Source organism: Phyllobates terribilis, unplaced genomic scaffold, assembly GCF_046119375.1.
Source record: "Phyllobates terribilis strain yellow unplaced genomic scaffold, ASM4611937v1 Scaffold_1__5_contigs__length_1240528914, whole genome shotgun sequence".
In the NCBI taxonomy this organism is placed as follows: Eukaryota; Metazoa; Chordata; class Amphibia; order Anura; family Dendrobatidae; genus Phyllobates; species Phyllobates terribilis.
In genome coordinates, this window is record NW_027362761.1 from 586,754,283 (window position 1) to 586,774,234 (window position 19,952).

General features: G+C 49.0%; 1 protein-coding gene across 2 annotated transcripts in view; it reads left to right on the plus strand.

The window, feature by feature from the left end:
* Positions 1-19,952, plus strand: part of LOC141271759 (oncostatin-M-specific receptor subunit beta-like) — a 118,238-nt gene that overhangs the window by 65,583 nt on the left and 32,703 nt on the right. For both annotated transcript variants that reach the window (XM_073681869.1, XM_073681878.1), the window contains exons 3-4: positions 7,960-8,123; positions 9,726-9,900. In XM_073681869.1, coding sequence (XP_073537970.1) covers positions 7,960-8,123; positions 9,726-9,900 — 339 coding nt within the window. The remainder of the gene's footprint in view (positions 1-7,959; positions 8,124-9,725; positions 9,901-19,952) is intronic.

Genomic DNA, 19,952 nt, shown 5'->3' on the forward strand with positions numbered 1-19,952 from the left:
CCGCTCCAGACAAGGCCTCAAGCAGAAGCCGCGGCCGCGACCCCTGTGACGTCACGCGCCTCAACCCTGAGCGCGGCAAAGCAGGAAACACCACCGGCCTGGTCGCAAGGTCTAGTACCCCCGGGCGCCGCAGTACCAACAGCGCCCTCTACCTCCACTGAGCCACCGGCCTGGTCGCTGGGCCAAATATCCCCGGGCGCCGCCGTCTTCACGGTGCCCTTTACGTTCAGGGTACCCCAGGCCTGGTCGCAAGGCCTGGTCAATCCGGGCGCCGCTTCCACCACCGCGCCCTCAACACCTAGAGTGCCGCACCTTGGTGAAGACTTGTTTGCCCAGCACACTTGCCCGGATGGGCAGCCCTTTATATGGCCACCGGAGTACTACCAACTGGAACTCCAAAAAGCAAGGCCCCTGTGCGAGCCCCTGATTCCGGCTCCGAAGCCCGTTAAGAGGACCCCGCTCCCGCTGGAAGAAGCGCAGTTCGAGTGGGACCCCACCGGAGGAGACCTCATGGGGTTCACCCAAGAAACTCGGGCGGCCGCAGCTGAACGTGCGGAGTGCTGCCGGCAGCAGTTAGAGGTCTTCGACCGGGAGAGGAGAGAGAGGCGGGTCCGAGAGCAGCGGCTGCAGATACAGAGCGCAGAGCAGAAGAGCCGGACCCGGAGGAACCCCCGTGCAGCTCATGGTCCCCGTGCCACCGGGACTGTGATTAAATTCCAACTGCAGCACGGTTGGGGTTTCATCAGGGATCACCACACCCCCGATGACGTCTTCGTGACCAGGAGAGACGTCGAGTCCCATCTGCCGGAGGGACACAGAGGTCGTGACCTATATGTAGGGGACGAGGTCACATTCACCCGGCACAAGTGTGCCAAAGGACCCTACGCCCTCCATGTACACCGGCTGACGGAGGAGGAGCTACGGTGTGAAGAGGAGCAAGAGGATCCGGACGGGTCTGAAGGAGGAGCAGGAGTACGCCGTCATTAAAGTACGGTAAAGAGACTGTACATAGTTACCCGTCAGGGTATAAGAACTGTTACTGCTGCTAGTTAAAATATAGTCCCCGTTGGGACCAGCAAATTGAACTGAAACCCGTGTGTCCCTATTCCCACTGACCGAGGACTGAGAGCGGTCATTCCTTTCCTAATACCTGGCCGAGGACTGAGAGCGGCCATATTTCCCCTTGTATATAGTTGCGCTTTTTAAGGCGCCCCCTACCGGTTTTATAGGAAACTGTTGTTTTTCTACAAGAGACTGTTGCACTTTACCCGGTCACAAGTTGTCCCGTGGCCGGAGGAACAAGAAAGTTTACAAGAATGTTTATTATGAAAAAGTTTTATGCTGATATGTTTATGTTGTTATGAAAAAAAATTGTATGTTTATGGATGTTTTATTCTTTTACAGCCCGAGGACGTTCTGTGATTTACCAGGGGGGAATGTAGCACCCTGAGGACTCGGCTGCTACAGGGGTATTACACCTCAAGCCAGAGGTGTGGTATTCCACTCCCGGGTAAGGATGGAGTGTGGGACTGAGCTCAGATAGCTGCATACACTACATACATCCCATTTCCGGGGGACAGATCGACGGTACTCCCACCAATATATGTGCAGGTACGACAGTGTCTGTCCCTGGCTGGAGTGGGAGGGGGGTGGAACATCCCAGTAGTGTAGGGGCAGATAGGGGGAGCGTCTGGGTAAGGCTAGGAGCTCATTGGGTGCTGGTCACCTGAGCTCACACATAGAGGGAGTATATAAGGTGGGCACCATCTTAGATCAGGGTCAGTCTGTCAGAGTTTAGCCTGAGGAGCAGAGCAGAGAAGCTCAGCCAGAAGGGCTGACAGGGAGTTGTGGTTCCGGCTGGGCCCAGCTCCAAGGCCAAGTCTGAGAGAGAGAGAGGAGTCAGAAGGACCCAGAGAGAAGAAGAAGGAACCCCAAGACCCCAGAATACAAACAGCAGGGTGAAGGGTTGGCACCCAGGGTACCGGATCCCAAGCTGGCAGAGAGAAAAGCACACCTTAGCCAGGAACCGGAGGTCGTGGGCAGGATCTGCCACGACCCTGACCAAATCCACTAGAAAGGCATACCAAGCATAGGGTCAGGGAGCCCAGAGGAGGCTTGACCAACAGGAGACCCGAGGGAGCCGGACATAAGTGGATCCCTGGTGGGAACGGCCAGTAGAAAGGACAGTCAGAAAGGGAGCTCAGGACCACGCTCCAGAATTGCTTGGGGGTTGGCCGAGTCCAGGACCTGGTGGACGCAGCACGGCTCGGGTGGTCGCTTCAGGCCAGAGTGACCATAAGAACACCCGTAAGTAAAAACCCCTGAACTGCACAGCCCGACTCTGAGTCTTCTTGCTTGATCATCCTGCACCTTCACAACCACCATCCTCTACATCTGACCCCCTGAGGCTATACCCCTCCCGTTGGGGGTTATACTACCACAGCTGCACATATACCACCAGCCTCAGCGGACCCTTCTGCAGCGGCGGCCTTTTGACCGCAAATCAACGGGTGGCGTAGTCGACACTAAGAACATCAATAACATCTGTAAAGACTGCCACACACTGAGTTTGACACCCTGGGCACGGACCGGGTCGCCGCCACTCGGAGACTACAACCCCCATCTGATCCGGCTCCGGGTAATCCCCGAACAGCACTGGCCCAGGGGGCGCGTCACATATTGGAGCACACACTTCCTGTATTGTCTGTATAGAGGGGCCATATTGGAGCACACACTCCCTGTATTGTGTGTATAGGGGTGGCCATATTGGAGCACACACTCCCTGTATTGTCTGTATAGAGGCGGCCATATTGGAGCACACACTTTCTGTATTGTCTGTATAGAGGCGGCCATATTGGAGCACACACTTCCTGTATTGTCTGTATAGAGGAGGCCATATTGGAGCACACACTCCCTGTATTGTCTGTATAGAGGCGGCCATATTGGAGCACACACTTCCCTCCTATATTGTCTGTATAGAGGCGGCCATATTGGAGCACACACTTCCTGTATTGTCTGTATAGAGGAGGCCATATTGGAGCACACACTTCCTGTATTGTCTGTATAGAGGCGGCCATATTGGAGCACACACTTCCTGTATTGTCTGTATAGAGGAGGCCATATTGGAGCACACACTCCCTGTATTGTCTGTATAGAGGCGGCCATATTGGAGCACACACTTCCCTCCTATATTGTCTGTATAGAGGCAGCCATATTGGAGCACACACTTCCTGTATTGTCTGTATAGAGGAGGCCATATTGGAGCACACACTTTCCTCCTGTATTGTCTGTATAGAGGTGGCCATATTGGAGCACACACTCCCTGTATTGTCTGTATAGAGGCGGCCATATTGGAGCACACACTTCCCTCCTATATTGTCTGTATAGAGGCGGCCATATTGGAGCACACACCTCCTGTATTGTCTGTATAGAGGTGGCCATATTGGAGCACACACTCCCTGTATTGTCTGTATAGAGGCGGCCATATTGGAGCACACACTTCCCTCCTGTATTGTCTGTATAGAGGCGGCCATATTGGAGCACACACTTCCTGTATTGTCTGTATAGAGGCGGCCATATTGGAGCACACACTTCCTGTATTGTCTGTATAGAGGCAGCCATATTGGAGCACACACTTCCCTCCTATATTGTCTGTATAGAGGCAGCCATATTGGAGCACACACTTCCTGTATTGTCTGTATAGAGGAGGCCATATTGGAGCACACACTTCCCTCCTGTATTGTCTGTATAGAGGTGGCTATATTGGAGCACACACTTCCTGTATTGTCTGTATAGAGGTGGCCATATTGGAGCACACACTTCCTGTATTGTCTGTATAGAGGCGGCCATATTAGAGCACACACTTCCCTCCTATATTGTCTGTATAGAGGCGGCCATATTGGAGCACACACTTCCTGTATTATCTGTATGGAGGTGGCCATATTGGAGCACACACTCCCTGTATTGTCTGTATAGAGTCGGCCATATTGGAGCACACACTTCCCTCCTGTATTGTCTGTATAGAGGAGGCCATATTGGAGCACACACTTCCTGTATTATCTGTATGGAGGCGGCCATATTGGAGCACACACTTCCTGTATTGTCTGTATAGAGGCGGCCATATTGGAGCACACACTTCCCTCCTATATTGTCTGTATAGAGGAGGCCATATTGGAGCACACACTTCCTCCTGTATTGTCTGTATAGAGGAGGCCATATTGGAGCACACACTCCCTGTATTGTCTGTATAGAGGCGGCCATATTGGAGCACACACTTCCCTCCTATATTGTCTGTATAGAGGCAGCCATATTGGAGCACACACTTCCTGTATTGTCTGTATAGAGGAGGCCATATTGGAGCACACACTTTCCTCCTGTATTGTCTGTATAGAGGTGGCCATATTGGAGCACACACTCCCTGTATTGTCTGTATAGAGGCGGCCATATTGGAGCACACACTTCCCTCCTATATTGTCTGTATAGAGGCGGCCATATTGGAGCACACACCTCCTGTATTGTCTGTATAGAGGTGGCCATATTGGAGCACACACTCCCTGTATTGTCTGTATAGAGGCGGCCATATTGGAGCACACACTTCCCTCCTGTATTGTCTGTATAGAGGCGGCCATATTGGAGCACACACTTCCTGTATTGTCTGTATAGAGGCGGCCATATTGGAGCACACACTTCCTGTATTGTCTGTATAGAGGCAGCCATATTGGAGCACACACTTCCCTCCTATATTGTCTGTATAGAGGCAGCCATATTGGAGCACACACTTCCTGTATTGTCTGTATAGAGGAGGCCATATTGGAGCACACACTTCCCTCCTGTATTGTCTGTATAGAGGTGGCCATATTGGAGCACACACTTCCTGTATTGTCTGTATAGAGGTGGCCATATTGGAGCACACACTTCCTGTATTGTCTGTATAGAGGCGGCCATATTAGAGCACACACTTCCCTCCTATATTGTCTGTATAGAGGCGGCCATATTGGAGCACACACTTCCTGTATTATCTGTATGGAGGTGGCCATATTGGAGCACACACTCCCTGTATTGTCTGTATAGAGTCGGCCATATTGGAGCACACACTTCCCTCCTGTATTGTCTGTATAGAGGAGGCCATATTGGAGCACACACTTCCTGTATTATCTGTATGGAGGCTGCCATATTGGAGCACACACTTCCTGTATTGTCTGTATAGAGGCGGCCATATTGGAGCACACACTTCCCTCCTATATTGTCTGTATAGAGGAGGCCATATTGGAGCACACACTTCCTCCTGTATTGTCTGTATAGAGGAGGCCATATTGGAGCACACACTTCCTGTATTGTCAGTATAGAGGTGGCCATATTGTAGCACACACTTCCTGTATTGTCTGTATAGAGGCGGCCATATTGGAGCACACACTTCCTGTATTGTCTGTATAGAGGAGGCCATATTGGAGCACACACTTCCTGTATTGTCTGTATAGAGGAGGCCATATTGGAGCACACACTTCCCTCCTGTATTGTCTGTATAGAGGTGGCCATATTGGAGCGCACACTTCCTGTATTGTCTGTATAGAGGAGGCCATATTGGAGCACACACTTCCTGTATTGTCTGTATAGAGGCGGCCATATTGGAGCACACACTTCCCTCCTGTATTGTCTGTATAGAGGAGGCCATATTGGAGCACACACTTCCCTCCTATATTGTCTGTATAGAGGAGGCCATATTGGAGCACACACTTCCTGTATTGTCTGTATAGAGTCGGCCATATTGGAGCACACACTTCCTGTATTGTCTGTATAGAGACAGCCATATTGGAGCACACACTTCCTGTATTGTCTGTATAGAGGCGGCCATATTGAAGCACACACTTCCTGTATTGTCTGTATAGAGGCGGCCATATTGGAGCACACACTTCCCTCCTGTATAGTCTGTATAGAGGTGGCCATATTGGAGCACACACTTCCTGTATTGTCTGTATAGAGGAGGCCATATTGGAGCACACACTTCCCTCCTATATTGTCTGTATAGAGGCGGCCATATTGGAGCACACACTTCCTGTATTGTCTGTATAGAGACTGCCAGTCTATACAGCAAAGCTGAAAAGTGAGAAAACAGTAATGTCAGTTATATGCGTGCTCGAGTTGCCAGTGTGAAAACTGCTAATTTTCATAATTTATTTTGCATAAATAAGTTACATACATTTTTTTTAGCCAGAGTTATTAAATGTTTTTGGACAGATTGCAGAAGAATGAGCTGCCAGCACCCAACACAAACCTAATGGTGATGCCAATCTTTCACTACCTTCTTGCATTCTCCGGTTTAGAAGGATCTGTTGAGGATCTACCTCTATGTTCTCCATTGATTAGACATACTGTAGGTCTCATGACATTCAGATTTAAAGACACTTTACTTTATAGTGCTTGTCCCCCACCCTCATAAATATCACATCCACTGCTTAGATCAGAAAATAATTACAATTTGCTGTGAAAAATGTTCTAGAATGAAATTGATGACATTTACCTACATGGTATGATGCCCTCTATGTATTTATCTCCTATATATAGACTCTATAGCAGCACAGCCAGCTTTGTACACAAGTTACACAGACTGTGTAACAACACTGCCTACTATGTACAGGAGATACTCAGACTTTACAGAAGTACAGACGGATTTGTAGACGGTTACACATACTTCACAGCAACACAACCAGCTATATACAGGAGATACATAGATTGAACTGCAGCACAGCCAGCTCTGTACTCGAATTACACAGCACAGACAGCAATGTACAGGGGTTATACAGACTGTAGACCAGCACAGCCCACTAAATACTAGAGTTACACAGACTTTACAGTAGCACAACTAGCTATTTACAGGGGTATAGAGACTATACAACAGCATAGCCTGCTATACATAAGAGTTATACAGAGAAAAAACAAAAACAAGCAAAATACCCAAATAACTGGAAGTAAATGGATAGATTGCACAGTGCAGATCATTTCAGTTCAGACTTCCAGGTTTTTTCTTTGTAGTTCAGTATGCTTCAGTGCATATAAAAGTGTGTGGCCGCCCTCTGTCTGAGCTGAAAGGTTCATTCTGCCTCAGGTCTATGCTTATACTACGCATTCAGTCTCTCTGCCCTTATCCATATGTACGTCACTTGACAAATGGTAAGGTTTTTAATATTAGAGTTAGGACTGTCCCATAGGGGTTGCCTTGACGTGGCGGGATAGCTTTTACATTATTTTGATCAAAATTATGTTAACTAAATACCCTTTATTATTTATTATTATTTTTGCACTGTGCGATCTATCCATTTACTTCCAGTTATTTGGATAGTTTGTATGTTTTTGGTTTTTCTCTGTTTAGTGGCCTTGTGTGAACATGCATTTACATTTTGCATACACATCAATTTACGTTTCAGTTCAGACTTCCAGGTTTTTTCTTCATAAGAGTTATATAGATTCTACAACAGCACAACAGTGACGTACAGGAGCTATATGAACAGTACAGCAGAGCAGCCCGCTATGTACTAGAGCTATACAGACTCTACTGACATTTACCTAATTAACATGCTTTGTGCAGACCGCTATTTCTATTTGCTGCTTTACATTAAACAGGATAACTATGCAGGGACCTAACTGGGGAGAGTGACTGAGCATGTTTGTCTAGCAGAATTGAGCTTATTACTTAGGCGGGCAAATTACTATAGACTTTGTAGAGCTTGTAGCGCCATACTATGGCAGATAATGGCAAAGCTCTGAACTGAATTAAATTGTTTCAACAGAAGCTAAATGGTAAACACTTATTGTCATGATCTGTACAGTGGATATGAGATCGGTGAACAGCTCCATTAGGATCAAAAGAGAAACGTGTTTGCAGTATGTCTGTCGTTGTATCTCTGTATCTCTGTACTCTGAGCTAAAACATTTGTTGTTTTCTTTTGCTTCTTTCTGTTGTAGAAACTGTAGCGTCTTTCCCACTAACGAACCTGGAAATTTACAATGATTCATTGCAACAGCGTTTATATGTGGAATGGAACATAAGCAGAAAGATGTATGAGATATCAGACATAATGTTTCACATCCAAGTAGCCAGGTCTGAAAAAATGAATATTATTGAAGATGTAAGTACGATTGTTACTGTGGTGGCTGAATCTTATCATGTATCTCTGTATACAGGGAGCTCCCCCTAGTGGTGACTGCAGACAGAATCTTATCATGTATCTCTGTATACAGGGAGCTCCCCCAAGTGGTGGCTGCAGACAGAATCTTATCATGTATCTCTGTATACAGGGAGCTCCCCCTAGTGGTGGCTGCAGACAGAATCTTATCATGTATCTCTGTATACAGGGAGCTCCCCCTAGTGGTGGCTGCAGACAGAATCTTATCATGTATCTCTGTATACAGGGAGCTCCCCCTAGTGGTGGCTGCAGACAGAATCTTATCATGTATCTCTGTATACAGGGAGGTCCCCCTAGTGGTGGTTGCAGACAGGATCTTATCATGTATCTCTGTGTACAGGGAGCTCCCCCTAGTGGTGGTTGCAGACAGAATCTTATCATGTATCTCTGTATATAGGGAGCTCCACCTAGTGGTGGCTGCAGACAGAATCTTATCATGTATCTCTGTATACAGGGAGCTCCCCCTAGTAGTGGCTGCAGACAGAATCTTATCATGTATCTCTGTATACAGGGAGCTCCCCTAGTGGTGGATGCAGACATAATCTTATCATGTATCTCTGTATACAGGGAGCTCCCCCTAGTGATGACTGCAGTCAGAATCTTATCATATATCTCTGTATACAGGGAGCTCCCCCAAGTGGTGGCTGCAGACAGAATCTTATCATGTATCTCTGTATACAGGGAGTTCCCCCTAGTGGTGGCTGCAGACAGAATCTTATCATGTATCTCTGTATACAGGGAGCTCCCCCTAGTGGTGGCTACAGACAGAATCTTATCATGTATCTCTGTATACAGGGAGCTCCCCCAAGTGGTGGCTGCAGACAGAATCTTATCATGTATCTCTGTATACAGGGAGCTCCCCCTAGTGGTGGCTGCAGACAGAATCTTATCATGTATCTCTGTATACAGGGAGCTCCCCCTAGTGGTGGCTGCAGACACAAACTTATTATGTATCTCTGTATACAGGGAGCTCCCCCTAGTGGTGGCTGCAGACAGAATCTTTTCATGTATCTCTGTATACAGGGAGCTCCCCCTAGTGGTGGCTGCAGACAGAATCTGATCATGTATCTCTTTATATAGGGAGCTCCCCCTAGTGGTGGCTGCAGACAGAATCTTCTCATGTATCTCTGTATACAGGGAGCTCCCCCTAGTGGTGGCTGCAGACAGAATCTTATCATGTATCTCTGTATACAGGGAGCTCCCCCTAGTGGTGGCTGCAGACAGGATCTTATCATGTATCTCTGTATACAGGGAGCTCCCCCTAATGGTGGCTGCAGACAGAATCTTATCATGTATCTCTGTATACAGGGAGCTCCCCCTAGTGGTGGCTGCAGACAGGATCTTATCATGTATCTCTGTATACAGGGAGCTCCCCCTAGTGGTGACTGCAGACAGGATCTTATCATGTATCTCTGTATACAGGGAGCTCCCCCTAGTGGTGGCTGCAGACAGAACCTTATCATGTATCTCTATAGACAGGGACTCCCCCTAGTGGTGACTAATTTTCTATGTGATTTCCTAATTTATATTTTAATTACATTACAGAAATATTTCAAACCAGAATTTTCCAGAAGTCGTATCAATTTCAACTGGATTTGGGATTCTCAGCTTCCCTTGGAATGTGACTCTCATTCGGTGCGTATACGGAGCACGGTTGAAGGAAATATCCCAACCGCAGAAATAAAATGGAGCAGGTGGAGTTCATGGAAAACTCATTATGGTGAGTTGGGATTGTCTGGTTTACAACTCGAAGTCCTGCTCCTTTTCTGGGGGCGCTATGCAGTTCAATGGGTTTGTGGGAAATACTGACTCTTTCTTCTCCTCTACTAGTAAAAATTGTGTTTCCCATTCCACTTCACTTTTCCACTAGGCCTATATAATATATAATATCCTCTCCATTACTTCCCCAGTAGTCACAGCAGTTTTCCCCACATTAGTAATAAAAGGTGCCACTTGTATGCAGAATGCCTCTTCTCACTAATACTGACAGCAAGGCTGCCCCATAGCTTCCTCAATAGTCACAGCGTTCCGTCCCCCTCCATAGTATCGGCGCCACTTATCTAATGCATAAGGAGAATAAATTGTGCTTTGTCATCTGTACTGGGAAAATGAAATCAGAGACGTGCAGCCCGCTAAATGTTTAGGGGATTCTCTCTCTATGTAACCAAAATGGATTTGGGCTTAAAAAAAAAAAAAAAAAAGAAACACAAACTTTTAAGGAGTAAAAAAATAACATCATGCTCCAAAGTGAAGAACATTTCATCATTGCTCTGATGGGTGCAGTTGATTTCAACTTTTCGCTCTGGCAGTTACATATGATGATCAGGAAAATATATCATGCGGCACTTAGGGAGAAGGGGATATAACTATTATAAATGTCACTTCTAGGATGAATTGCAGAGTTCAATAATGCAAGATTTGTTTATATGTACAGTCATGTTTCTTGTTGGTGAATGAGAACTTTCTCCCGAGAGGTGACTTCATAAATCCATATATAGAGAGCTCCCCCTAGTGGTGGCTGTATAAATCTGTATGTAGTGAGCTCCCCCTAGTGGTGGATGTATAAATCTGTATGCAGTGAGCTCCCCCTAGTGGTGGATGTATAAATCTGTATGTAGTGAGCTCCCTCTAGTGGTGGCTGTATAAATCTGTATGCAGTGAGCTCCCCCTGGTGGTGGCTGTATAAATCTGTATGTAGTGAGCTCCCCCTAGTGGTGGCTGTATAAATCTGTATGTAGTGAGCTCCCTCTAGTGGTGGCTGTATAATTCTGTATGTAGTGAGCTCCCCCTAGTGGTGGATGTATAAATCTGTATGTAGTGAGCTCCCCCTAGTGGTGACTGTATAAATCTGTATGTAGTGAGCGCCCCCTAGTGGTGGCTGTATAAATCTCTATGTAGTGAGCTCCCCCTAGTGGTGGATGTATAAATCTGTATGTAGTGAGCTCCCCCTAGTGGTCGCTGCATTAATCTGTATGTAGTGAGCTCCCCCTAGTGGTCGCTGCATTAATCTGTATGTAGTGAGCTCCCCCTAGTGGTCGCTGCATTAATCTGTATGTAGTGAACTCTTTTATTATAAAAATACAAAACTTACAAATCGATAAATAGTAAAATCCAAATCCCAGCAAAAGCAAAAAGTCTGAGTCCAGCATTACCCCCCAGTCAAAGCAACTCCCCCACCAAACAAAAAAAAAACAAAAAAAACTTCTTTCTTCTTCTTCTTTCTCGGAGAAGCTTCTTCCTTCCATCTTTCTCTCTTGCGCTGTTTTCTGTCCTTTATTCTTGTCTTGTCACTTTTTGCTCCTTCCAGATCTCCTCCTCCCCAGGTTACTTCACCCAAGGAGAGAAGACACATTTTATTAATACACACATCATGCCAAACCTGACAAAGAAAACTCTGCTCCATCGCCCAAAAAGAAACATAAAAGCCACCTGGCTTAAAACACATCTATATAAACCACACTATTTTTTTTTGTTTGCTTGTTTTTTGCTATTTTGTTGCACAGCAAGCACCAATTATAACAAACCTACCACCAAAAAGAAAAACCCCTACAACTAAAAACTCAACTTAATGCAAAAATAAGCTCTCTGAGGATTCAAACTCATGACCTCCTGTTTACAAGACAGGATGATCACCTCACAATGCAATACAATGCTACATAACTCTCTACATTACAACACTTACCCAGGGCCAGGATTGGTGCCTGTAAGCCCTATATCAGATAGTTAAAAGCCCCCAGCCCGCCACCAGGAGATCGGAGATGACCGGCTTCTATCCTAACAGCCCTTACTCTACCAGCCGTCCCTACCTGCCTAGACATCTGCCCCTATTTATCTACCTACCTTTCCCTGTCTCTCCCTGCCTGACCCTACTGTCCTACCCAGGGGTGGATTAAGAGTAGCAAGGGCCCCGGGCAGTTTAGAAGGCGCCCCCCCCCCCCACACACCTGATGTATCACATGCCACATGATCCCCTGTGATAGTTCACGTGAAATTAATTTGGCACAATATTAATTATAATAATATTTTTTAGGCTGTGTGCCCACTGTGCGTTTTTTAAGCAATTCCCCTGCAGAAACGCTTAAAAAACGCTTGGTAGAAGGTCTGCCATGTTCCCCAATGATAATCCGCCTGTGCTGTGCACATGCTGCGGAAATTTCCGCTGCGGGTTATCATTGCGGAAAAATACAGAGCATTACCAATTATTTTGCGGAAGCGTGGCGTTTTCGCCGCCATTGACTTGCATTGGAACGCATGGAATCCGCATCACTGCATCTGTACATGCAGAATCCATGCGTTTCAATGTGTGGATGGTACCGGGGTTTGGAGAAGAGGAGACTCTCCTCCGGACCCGGGTACCATAGAACCTGTAAGAAAAAGAATAAAATAAAAAATAAATATTATACTCACCTTCTGATGGCCCCCGGGGGCCTTTATCCGATGCGTCCTGGCTTGCTGGCAGCTCGCGGTAGACTAAAGAACCTATGGTGACGTCATTTAGTCATGTGATGGGTCACGCGACCGCTGACGTCGGCAGGCCATCAGAAGGTATTAATTGTATGGCTAAATATTGAGCACACGTAGCCATCTATACACAGCGGGAGGCCGCAAGTAGCCATCTATACACAGCGGGAGGCCGCAAGTAGCCATCTATACACAGCAAGAGGCCGCACGTAGCCATCTATACACAGCGTGAGGCCGCACGTAGCCATCTATACACAGCAGGAGGCCGCACGTAGCCATCTATACACAGCAGGAGGCCGCACGTAGCCATCTATACACAGCAGGAGGCCGCGCGTAGCCATCTATACACAGCAAGAGGCCGCACGTAGCCATCTATACACAGCGGGAGGCCGCACGTAGCCATCTATACACAGCAAGAGGCCGCATGTAGCCATCTATACACAACAGGAGGCTGCACGGCGCCCCCCCCAGAGACAGCGGGAGGCCGCACGCAGTCACGCACACACACAAACATATACAGACATATACATACATGCATAAACACATTAGAAACACAAAAATACATATAAACAGACATCACACAATCATATCTGCCTGCACACACACACACACACACCATCCCCCGGCTCAGCTCCAGTCGTCCTGCTTCTCTCCGGTGCAGCAGTGCAGGCCGGGTTCGCACTGCGTGACGTGACACTAGCAGACACGGCCGCGCACAGGGCCGTGTCTCCTAGCTGTGACGCAGCCGGGCCAGCAAACAGGGACGTTAACAGGTGCAGTGCTGGCCCGGCCGAAGAAGAAGCAGCGGCCACTGTCTGCCGGTATGTGCCGCAGCGCCGCACATATTATAATGAGGGCAATCTGGCCCCGGGCGGTAGCTCAGATTGCCCTCATTATAATCCGCCTATGGCCCTACCTAACTCACCGCGTGCCTACCTAACTGTCCCTCGGCTGTCCCTGTCCCTACTGAAGCTATCTACCTGTCTCTACCACTTACCTGCTTATCTAGGCCCTAGGGTACATTTAATGAGAACCCTCTCCAGAGAAGAGAGGCCCTCGCTGCACCCAGCCTGTCATACTCTAGAGAGCGCGCCTTCACCAGGCCACCCAGAATGTTCCTAACAACCTCGTCCCAGGGGAGGATTTTCTGCTGAGTTGACACTAAGCACCGTGCGTTTCACGTATAAAAGCTGGCAATTAAACTGACTAGAAATAAAGTACCCCGATCTCGGCCACCAAGGGATCTGAATGAACCATACGACCACTTCACATTGGAAAGGTGTGCCATCCGAGTGTTGCACGCATGCCGATAGGTTCAGATAGGGGCGAGACCGGTTACGGGAATTCTTTGGAATCCTGGGGGAACCGTTACTCAGGACAACCATAGGCTGCAGCTTCTCTCAGGCACATGATAGATTCAGTTTCTGACCAGACACATCTGACAAGAGTCTTCATAAACGGTAGATCAGTAACGGCCAGTGCAATGCAAAGGTCTGTTTGAGAAACAGGCTCCAGTAATAACAGTACAATCTCCTTTGCAGCACAGCAGTCTATTATCCGGTAACACAATACAGCACAGCTTTGATACATACACTACCACAGGCTTTTCCTTCACAAGGACTCAATAGTATACAGCATTCTTTATCCTGCATGGAGATGGAGGGGGGGGGAGGGTCTGATGAGGGAGATGATCTCTATGAAATGCTTTCTTCCAGTCCTTATCTTCCTGGCCTATAATACTCTACACTGTTAGCTCAGGGAGTCTAACTGACCTTTGTTTAGCTTCCCTCCTGACCTGAATTGTGTTCCCTTGCCTTCTGTGAGATACAGATCATAAGTCACCTTTCTCTTTGGCTCCAGCCAGACAGTAAACAATTTCCCCACAATTCACCTGGGGCTCTGCTAAAACACTCCCCTGTGACTGTGTTAACCCCTCTAGTTGCTGGATGCTTCTGGAGCACATCACTTCTTGTCTCTTGTGCTTTTGTTACTTCTAATAGTTGCTGAATGCTTTTAAAGCAACAGGACTACTTCTGTATAACACACTCTGCAACAGCACTACTTCTGCATGTAACACTCTTCTTAATTGGTCAGTCTGACCAATTCTGAGACAGTGGTGCCCCCGCATACAAAGTCTTTAGGCAATTTGCAAACCCCTCAGGCAGATCGTGCCTCAGAAGGACGGACCAGAGGTAATCGTGGCTAACCTGATCAAAAGCCTTTGCCTGGTCTAAGGACAGCAAAAATCCCTTCCAGTGGCCAGCTCTACCCTGCTCCACTGCCTCTCGGACACTGAGTACTGCACTAAAAGTGCTGCGGCGAGGAACAGAGCAATGCTGAGGCGCCGAAAGGAGCCGGGGTGCAAACTTCACCTGCCGATTGAACAGCACCTTTGCCAGAACCTTCCTGTCCGTATTGAGAATTGCTATGGGACGCCAATTCTCAATACGGGACGAGTCCTTACTCTTTGATAGGATAATCAGGGCCGACTGCCTCATTGACCGGGAGAGAGCGCCTGAGGAGAGACACACGTTAAACACCTCAGTCAAGAGGGGGACCAAGGAGTCCCTAAAGGTCTTATAAAACTCGGATGTTAAGCCATCCGGACCTGGCAATTTCTTGGGCTGAAGCCCATCAATGGCCAGTTGCACTTCCTCTTCCCTGATTGCCTCTGTCAAAACGTGAAGCGAGGGGTCATCCCTTGGCTCAGGTATGGCCTTGGCCAGGAAAGCCGACATCACGTCCCGATCCAGATCTTTCTTCCCTAAGAGGTGTAAGTAGAAAGATCTGATCACATCCAGGATCCCTGATTTGGATCTGTTCAGGGAACCCGTACAGTCGACCAGGCCTGTCACCACCTTACAACTCACTGACATCTTACAGTTTCTGTAGGGGTCGGGCGAGCGGTACCTCCCGAAATCCCTCTCAAAAACCAAAGATGTGTGCCTATCGTACTGACACCTCTTGAGTAAGGACTTCACTCTGGAGATCCCCTCACGGTCATCTCCAGTTGAGATGAGATGTTCGAGTTTCCTCCTCACTTCCTGATACAGGCGGTACCAGCTCAGGCTCCTGAGGTTCGAGAGCTGGCGGAAGAAACTCGCAACCTCTTCTTTGAACATCTCCCACGACTCTGACTTATCGCTACAGAGATCCAAAAGTGGTACCTTGCTCTGAAGAAAGTCCTCAAAGGATTGTCTTATCTGTGCTTCTTCCAAGAGGGACGAATTCATCTTCCATAGTCCCTTTCCCACTCGAGGGGTTTCTGCAACATTCAGAGAAAAATAAATCAGACAGTGATCAGAGAACTCCACCTCAACAACGGACACTGCTGAAGAGATGGCTTCCTCCTTCAAAAAAACCTGTCTATCCTAGACCTGCAGCTACCTCTATGAAAGGTGAAACCAAAGTGACCTGGGTTGTGCCGGATGTGGACAGCCACCAGGCGAGCGTCACTAGCTATGCTATTAAGAGTATTACTATCATAAGCCAGCCGGTCAATGGAACCTCCCCTATCACGAAGCCTTGTGACGGTATTAAAGTCCACTCCAAATACCACCTGCTGGCTCATAAAAAGATAGGACTTAATCTTCAGGAAGAGACTTTTATGGTCCCACTTTGACTGTGGACCATAGATGTTAATGAGCCGAAGCTCCTGTACCCTCATGAAGATGTCTAAGATCAGGCACCTCCCCATTTCTACGTTGATAACTCTCCAGCATTCAACCAATGCAGTCTTGAAAAGGACCGCCACCCCGCTACACGGCTCGGCCGCAAGAGACCAATATGAGGGCCCGCACTTTCACTCGCTCTCCGGCTTGCATATGGCCCCCATATCCGTAAGTCTGGTCTACTGCAAAAAAAAAATTTCAGCCTCAAATTGGGTGAGAAAATCAAAGGCCACAAATCTAGCCGCATCAGACTTTATACTAGCAACATTAATGGACGCCAGTGTCAAGGGGGGGGGGGCCAACATGAGTGATCGAGTTAGATGGCCTATTTCTTCACCCCACCCATTTTCCTAGCCTGTTCATCTCTGGATGACAAAGCCCCCCCACCTCTTCTTTTCAGAGAGACCAAGGTATCCATCCCTCATACCTCTTTCTCATCTCCGGACCCAGGGTTGGCCCCACTTACCGAGGAAGACACCCCCTCCGGAGAAGGGACCCTGCCCCCTTCCAAAGCCCCTCCCGATGTTACCTCCAGAACCTCACCCCCTACCCCCGTCTCAGCAGGGTCATCAAGGGCTTGGAAGCGGTAGGAGAGCGTGATCAGAGGGGAGTCGGTGGGACCTTCCCTATGCACCTTGGTCAGGGAAGGAGAAGATTTTCCTCCTCCCTTCTTTTTTCTATTTTTTTTACTTTTGGCACTCTTGGTACCCTTGTCACCCTTTTCTTTTGGCTGTTCCCCTCCATTCTCATCAAAACTTTCATATTGGGAGGCATTTGAGAAATCAGCCACCTCCTCTTACTCCATCCGTCTGATCTCCTTATTCACCGCTTCCTCCCACGGGGCCTCAGTGACCTGGGCTGTCGCCTCCGAGGATGGGGCAGACATCACCCCAGTTTCCCGAGGCTCCTCCTGCCCCCTGCCCTCCTGACACCTTACCTGCCTCTGCTGGTAAGAGGGGCCCCCAGCCCTGCCATTCCTCACCGGCCCCTCAGCTCCTCCCCCGCTGCCACCTCCAACCCCTGCAGAAGTTGCACTGCCAAGAACTTCCTCGCGGATCCCCTCCGCCCTGCCGGCCATGACATTAGAGAAAGAACAAGGGAGGCGGCTGAACGGGTGACCTAGATGACCACACAGGTGACATCGAATGACACCACAGGATGCGGCGAGGTGACCCACCTCGCCACACAAGGCACATCTCTGCACCTTGCAGCCCATGCTGAAGTGGTGAGGGTCACCGTGTGGCACCCCTGAGGGTTCAGTCGCCACAGAGGTACTGCACCTCACCCAGAGGTGTGGTGTCTCCTTCTCTCAGGTAAGGAGGGAGTGCTGCCCGGAACCCCAACACCCACATTCAACACTACACTGCTCCAGGCCGGCTGGAAGGGCAAGATGCATTGTGTTTTCCAGCTGAGCCCTGTCCATGGCTGGAGTGGGGGGAACCAAAGGTAGGGGGAACCAGTAGTGGGTGTGGGTGGAGGAAGTAGAGTAGGGGAGCACCATAGTAGGAGGTATATAAAGGGAGGCCATCTTAGGGTGGCAGAACAGTCGGTTAGAGAGTGAGAACAGTCAGGGAGCAGAGTCTCTTTAGGAACTCTGCTCCACAAGTGGGGCCTAGTGATAGAGGCCCAGGAGGGGAGCAGAGGAGGAAGGCTCCATTCTATAGAAGGGATCCCAGGGGGTACGGCGAGTGCAGGGCGGCACCCATACGCCCTGAATCTGCCAGGTGTCAGAGGGATCAGGCCGCAAGAAGGGGATCGGCCCCTGGACCAGCCGTGTTACTCCAGGTCTCGGCTGGAAAAACCGGAGGCTTCTGACTTTTATGGTGCAGTTGCCACAGCCTCATCTTAGTCACCGTGAGGGTCAAGTAGGTCCAGGAACTCCAAGTTGCCCAGAGGGACTTCAGAGCACCCGATCGGGACTGTGTATGGGGAAGCGCAGGGCAGGAGGGAGAAGACCCAGCGTGAGAAGTCGGTCTAGTGAGGAACATAAGAAAGTGGGGTTCCGTCAAGCACTCCTGACACATCTGAGGAAGAGCTGAACCCCTGCTCTGGTAGACACAGTGCGACGTGGGAGGCTGGCACCCGCGCAGTGTACCTGTGGAACGTACATGAGAACTGTGAGTAAAAACTCGGATGACTGCACTGCACTGCCTCCGTCAGTTATTTTAGCTGCGCCATCTCTCCCTCTGCACTACAACGCCCAGCATCACCACCATCTGCACCTACACTGCCCCGGGGGCCCGCTCCGCCTGTGGGGAGCAGAAACATCCCAGCTGCCATCCCATCACCCCCGGAGGACTGCAGCAGCGCTGGTAATCCTTACCAGGTACCACAGGTGGCGTCATGAACACTTCCTAAAACCACAAACCCCATATAAGTAACATTCCCCTTTTTGTTGACCGCCCTGGGCCACGGACCGGGCCAGCCGCCGTGACATATCCCTTTTCTCAGCGTCCACCGGCCCGGCACCGAGTACCCCACGGCCCTGGGGGCGCGTCAATCGCACCTGTGGCAAGACCAGAATCCGATTCTTTCCCAGGAAAGCCGAGGAGGGGATGTGGGTGACAGTGCCCCCTGAACTCTTCAACTTCACCATGAAGGTCCAGCCTACTGACCAGATGCCAAAATCGTCCCAGTTCTTCTTAGGGACCTCCACAACCTCACCGTACCGACTCAACCAGGTCATTATGTCGATGCCAGAAAGAGACTCATTACACGTTAAAACGGTCACTTTCTTCGGCCCACTTTGGTGAGAAATTGCCTACATAGCAAACCCTCGCCAGCCAGGCTCCTCTTTTACCAGCTCATGATTCAACCAAAATAGCTCTAAGCCCTCCGGCCGAACAAAGCTGAAAACAAAGGTAGAGGTCCCAAAAGGATGTATCAGAGCAAAGATGTCAATAGCCCTGAAGTCCATCTCCATGAGGAGCTTCACCACATTTGTCCTAGATGGACACGTCTCATCCCCCCTCCACGAAGACGAACCACATTTCTCCTGGAGACCCCCTGCCCGGCTGTCAGGAGGGACCCACACAGCCCTCCCCCCACCTTTTCTCTTGGAAGGCAGCTAGACCAAACTTATCTAGCCAGTAGGACAATTCCACCTCTCTTCCCTCTACATTGATCGTCCGCTCCCCTTTTTTGAGGGCCTCTAGGAAATGGCGGTGAAAAGCATCATTCCCTGGGTCCAGAGATGAGGAAGACCCCTGTAGAACCCCACCGGCAGCAGCCGCATAACTAACGGTGCCTGCAGACGAGGGGAGCGATGGACCAGCCCCTAAATTCCCTGAACCCTCAACCTCACAGTCAACCATCTCCACCTCTCTTACCTCAGCCTCGCCATTTCCACTAGTAGAGGTCCCCCACACCAACCATTCCTCCAGCAGAAACCACATTGACACCATTCTACCCCCCATTTCCACAGCAGAAACCGCCCCTCAAACACCTGACCTACACCATTGTCACAGACACTGTTCACACCACTAGCACCACTTCCAATCTTATTTACATTTTCATTTGTTTTTTTAAGGCTGTGTGCCCACTATGCGTTTTTCAAGCATTTTTTATGCGTAATTTCCGCAGCGGAAACGCTTTAAAAACGCTTGGTAATACGTGCCCCATTGTCCCCATTGATAATCCG